The sequence below is a fragment of the Penaeus chinensis genome, chromosome 12, assembly GCF_019202785.1.
Source record: "Penaeus chinensis breed Huanghai No. 1 chromosome 12, ASM1920278v2, whole genome shotgun sequence".
Taxonomy (NCBI): Eukaryota; Metazoa; Arthropoda; class Malacostraca; order Decapoda; family Penaeidae; genus Penaeus; species Penaeus chinensis.
Window position 1 is genome coordinate 30568187 of NC_061830.1, and position 2500 is coordinate 30570686.

The 2500-nt window shown below is 33.2% G+C and overlaps 1 protein-coding gene across 1 annotated transcript in view; it reads right to left on the minus strand.

Annotated features, from left to right (window-relative positions):
• Positions 1–2500, minus strand: part of LOC125031196 (alanyl-tRNA editing protein Aarsd1-like) — an 8076-nt gene that overhangs the window by 1615 nt on the left and 3961 nt on the right. The window contains exon 5 of the mRNA XM_047621802.1: positions 2494–2500. This exon is cut by the window's right edge and continues 190 nt beyond it. Within this exon, the coding sequence (XP_047477758.1) occupies positions 2494–2500 (7 nt within the window). The remainder of the gene's footprint in view (positions 1–2493) is intronic.

Below are 2500 nucleotides of genomic sequence, written 5' to 3' on the forward strand. Positions count from 1 at the left end.
ATTTCCTAAATCAATAACTGTTTTATTTTTTCTTTATAACAACTACATCCCATGTAATTGCAGAAAAACACCTTGTATTATATACATGCCCAAAAAGAAATAGAAAGTTATATGAAATCTTTCATGAATGACGCTAAACCCTTGGGAATTAATAAAAGTAAAGGTAATGTCACTATCACTACTGAACAACTTACTACTGTGCTACTGACACTAGAGCCTACTGCACATAATCTTATAATTGAGAGCCTCAACATGTCGACATTTTCTTGAATAGATACAAAAAATTTATGAAACATTTGAATACAGAATTCTAGCTATCCCTAAACCTCTACGTCCCTATGGAATGTGTCATGCCAGGATGAGAATGGCTATCACATCACTTATATATAATGGCTCTATTATCTCAGTCTGCTCACAGCACAGTTTATGGCCCTTCTATCATACAGCGTCTGGAATCTTTTGCAGGAATCTAGATTAATAAACGTGCCTGTCTTGAAGCCACAAACCAGAACTTTATCAGTGCATATAAGGCATGAAAGTAATCATGGCTGTACATGGCTTAGCACAATGTTTATGAATAGCCTAAGAGCACAGGCTTTCTCGGTTGTAGGCTGCCCAAAAGTATCAAGTTAATATGTGGAATAAGGACAAAGATTTAAAGCATCAGAAAAATGTTTTTATGCTGTTTACAACAGGAGAACAACCTGAAATCCCTAGCATATAATCTAAGTCACAGCTACCCATACTGCAGCAAAGTCAGAGTAATGCATGATTTATGTTAACTGTGCTTGTGAAAGTCATTTTAGTGGCAAACATAAAACTTATCACCATACAACTTCTAAATGAGTGATATGCCCTCCTAATATCTGTTTATACTTATGGTTACATAAAATAGATGTATTTTTTTCTAGAAATATGTATGTACAAAATTAACCCAATGCCGTCGGGGAAAATGAACAAAAAATGGGGAAAATGCTGTGCCCATTTTCTATATTTTTTGTGAAATGTCTGCTCATAGATGGCTTTGCTAGTGCTTAGCCACAAAGGAGTCAATTAATAGACCTTGTGACCATACGTGATTTGAATTGGCGGGAAAAACGTGTTTTTTACTAGTGCTATGGATATCGATGGTGTTATTTTTATTATAAACATTATAATTATTATAATGTTTTTTAATATTAGTAACAGCAAAATAAGATAATGTAAAATATTTCGTAAATCAAAGAAAAGGGTGAACGGGCGAGACGGGCAGTACTCCTAACTGGCTCATTGGTGACTTAGTACAAGTATAGCCATCTATGTGTAAAAACAATCAAACAAGTACTAACAGTGGGCATAGCACGTGTCTACCCGTCGTACCCGTCGGCAAGGGGTTAAAAGTGATCAAGCATATCTTGTGGAAAAAAGTTTCATATATGCTTTTCTATAGATAATAGGCTAAAAGAAAGTTTGTAGATATTTCTTATAACTGAAAATATTATAATGACATTCTCTTAACCAGATTAAAAAAAAAAAGAAAATGGGACAACTGAGGTGGAGGGTAATATGAGGAAAAGAGGGCTCCTGGCAGCAGAAAAATTAGTTTAGAAGTGCGTGGATGTGATATTACAACGTTATTTTATAGTCATGTGGACCGCATAGTTACGGCGCAGGATGATTTCAGTGCTATATTATATATTATATTGTGATGCTGTGCAATAACTATTGATCCGATCTGAATGAAATAAAGAACAAGAGATAGAGGAATGGTTGGGCTTTCTCTTATGTAAACAGTAGCCAGTAAGCAAGTGAGAAAATATGGAAAATTAATAGAAAATTATCAAAAAAGTTTGAAGTTCGATTACTTGTAATGTTTTTTTTCCATATTTCAGACTTCTCACAGCTTACAGTTTTTGTCCGATCTCAAAATGCTTTTTCCCCTAAGTATCGTTTTTTTTTCTAATTTAAAACATTTTTTTTAACGAATTTTTAACCTTTTTTTCTCTCTCTTTTCTTTTTGCAGTTATGTAACATGCAATAATTTTGAAATTAATTAATGAATTTCCAAATTGGAATACGTTGTTTTGTTTATATGACCTAGAGGTTTTCTCAGGAAAAGTAATATAGTGATAACTCTTGGACGTGAGAAGGCTAGTAAAAATCTGTAAGACCATTTTCTATTTTTCAACAAATAAGTGAAAATCAGCATTTTCTCAGGGATGGTCCCCTTAAACTATTCTTTTTAAAATGTTTCAGTTTAATTGTTCATACAAGATGGAATATCATACAGAATACCATAACAATTTACACACACACACACACACACACACACACACACACACACACACACACACACACACACACACACACACACACACACACACACATGCACATGCACAAAAAAAAAACCCCAAAATACAGTACCTAAAATTGCAGTAAAAAAGATTTTAAAATATCAAATATAAAGCTTTCCCTATATAGTCAATTAAACAAATATATAATTCCTTAACCTACCTTAAAA